Source organism: Palaemon carinicauda, unplaced genomic scaffold (assembly GCF_036898095.1).
Source record: "Palaemon carinicauda isolate YSFRI2023 unplaced genomic scaffold, ASM3689809v2 scaffold3233, whole genome shotgun sequence".
NCBI classification, from domain to species: domain Eukaryota; kingdom Metazoa; phylum Arthropoda; class Malacostraca; order Decapoda; family Palaemonidae; genus Palaemon; species Palaemon carinicauda.
Window position 1 is genome coordinate 10,001 of NW_027170905.1, and position 2,500 is coordinate 12,500.

General features: G+C 34.8%; 1 protein-coding gene across 1 annotated transcript in view; it reads left to right on the plus strand.

Moving 5' to 3' along the window:
- LOC137636549 (uncharacterized) overlaps positions 1 to 2,500 on the plus strand; it is a 6,602-nt gene that overhangs the window by 1,471 nt on the left and 2,631 nt on the right. Inside the window, exon 1 of the mRNA XM_068368949.1 lies at positions 1 to 2,500. This exon is cut by the window's left edge and continues 1,471 nt beyond it; it is cut by the window's right edge and continues 1,969 nt beyond it. Within this exon, the coding sequence (XP_068225050.1) occupies positions 1 to 2,500 (2,500 nt within the window).

Genomic DNA, 2,500 nt, shown 5'->3' on the forward strand with positions numbered 1-2,500 from the left:
TTCCTTAATAAATTTTCTCATGAAATTGATAATGTTCAGCTCATTTTAGGTACAGACTTCGCTTATTGTATTGCAGGTACAGATACAGTTTTTGGAGGAATAAATTCATCGATGTATACCGAGTGTCATGCAGGTATTTTGTTGTCTGGTAGCATTGATTTAATGATCAAGAATATTGATAATTTAGCTGATAAGAGAGTGCCAACCTCGGCTGTTAGTAACCCATTTGAGTGTAGTTCTGCTATTCATATCCAGAGTAATTCATTTTTGCTGAACTCTAAAGTTGATATTTTTGCCGATGATGACGTTAATAATAACTTTGAGGTAAACTGTTCATTTTCTGTAATAAATGAAAGAGGTATGCTTATGGAGAAACCACTGCAACAGGCCACTGATCAACTTCTAGAGTCTGAATGCAATTATTACTTAAATTACGATCAGAATTCCTACAATGATGAAAGTATTGAACTTAATAACCAGTTGGTCGAATTTGCCATCAAAACCCTTCGTCGTAGGGAGTCTGATGGACGTATTATCGTTCCCTTGCTGTGGAATGGGAAAGTTTCTCATTTACTTTCAAAGAATGAAAATCTATCTAAGTTGATATTAAGGTCTAACCTCAAGAGACTTAAACGACATCCAGAACGTTTGCAGCTCGTTGACCAAACAATTAAGGAGCAATTGAAGGCAGGCATAATTGAACCCATTTATGATTTAGAAGTGTTTAAAAGTGAGAATCCTCAACATTCTTTTTTACCACACATGCCTATCTTTAAACTGGATAGGGATAGTACCAAATGTAGGATTGTATTTTTGTCTAACCTTAGGGATTCTTCCAATAATATATCTTTGTCACATAACCAGTGCATGTATTCAGGGCCTACGTTAAACCAAAAATTGTCATCTTCTTTTTTACAGCTTAGATTTGACCAAAAGTTACTCATATTTGACCTTAAGAAAGCCTTTAATATGTTATCCTTAACAGAAACTGATCAGTCCAAGTTGTTATTTTTTTGGTACAAAAATGTGAATCAAGGCGATTTTTCCTTATTGGCTTTTAAGAATGTAAGATTACCTTTTGGCCTTAGATGTAGTCCCTTTTTATTAATGATTTTATTATATTACATACTTGTTTTACAACCTTCAGAGGATTCTCGAATAGCAGATTTAAAGAAATCTATCTATTCCATGATTTATATGGACAATGGGGCCATTACTGCCAATACTTCAGAGGAGTTAGAGTGGTCGTATAAACAGCTTTCCAATATATTCAATCCCTATAAATTTGACATTCAGCAGGTTGTAACTAATGATTCAACTTTACAGGATGAAGTGGACCGCGAAGCCGAGGCAGCTACGCCTTTACGTAACAAGTTGTTTGGTTTAAACTGGGATCGATGTTCCGACGAAATTTTCACTAAACCAATTTTTCTTGATCCCAATGCTAATACTAAAAGGTCTCTTTTACAAACAATTGCTTCACAGTTTGACCTTTTTGGTTTTAATATGCCATTGTTTAACCGCTGTAGATTGTTCATGCATCAATTACAGTGTCAAAAGAATTTACATTGGGATCAACCATTAACGCAAGAATTGCAGAGAGAATGGATTAATATTTGCAGGCAAACCAACAGAGCTCCTCCTTTAAAAATTGCTAGGTGTGTTGGTCCACGAGATGGCAGTTATGATATTTATATTTTTTCAGATGCTAGTAAGGACATATTCGGTTGTGTACTCTATTTACAACATATTGAATCCAATCGCTTAAGCTTTATACATGCCAAAAACCGACTTGTAAATAAGCAACTTAAGAGTAAATCCATGCCCTCTCTGGAACTTAATGCAATACATTTAAGTGTTGAGTGTGCTCTTGAGATTTACAAAGATTTGTCTGGATCTGCTTGCTTAAAACCCTTAAAGGTTAATAATATTTACGTATATACTGATTCTCTCTGTGCCTTACATTGGCTGAATTCTGCTGCCTTGAAATTGGACAAATTAAATAAACATTCTCCATTTGTCGTAAACAGACTTCATAATATACAAAGAATGTGTGAAACGGTTCCTATAAAATTTAGCTTTATTTCAGGGAAAAACAATCCTGCGGACATAATCACCAGATGTGTGTCATACAACCAGTTGCAAAATTCTTGCTTTTTTTCAGGACCAAATTTAAGTATAAATGAAGTTCCAGAATTATCAACTACCATACCAGCATTTGAGATGCCCACTGAGGTTCAAGCAACTCCTTCCACAGCTCAGGTTATTGAAGTTGCTAACAATCTTATTGATATTAATAATTATTCCAATTTCAGGAAACTTGTATTGATTTTTCGCAGAATTTTCTTAGTGGTGCACAAGTGGAAGCTGAAAGCGAAAATTGCTTGCTCCCCAGTCGCTAATTACTTTGCCCAGGCTATAAATTACTTGTTAAACAATGAACAAAGAAAGCATTATCCTGAGGTATATTCTTACCTACAGCATGGTCTTAATTCCAGAA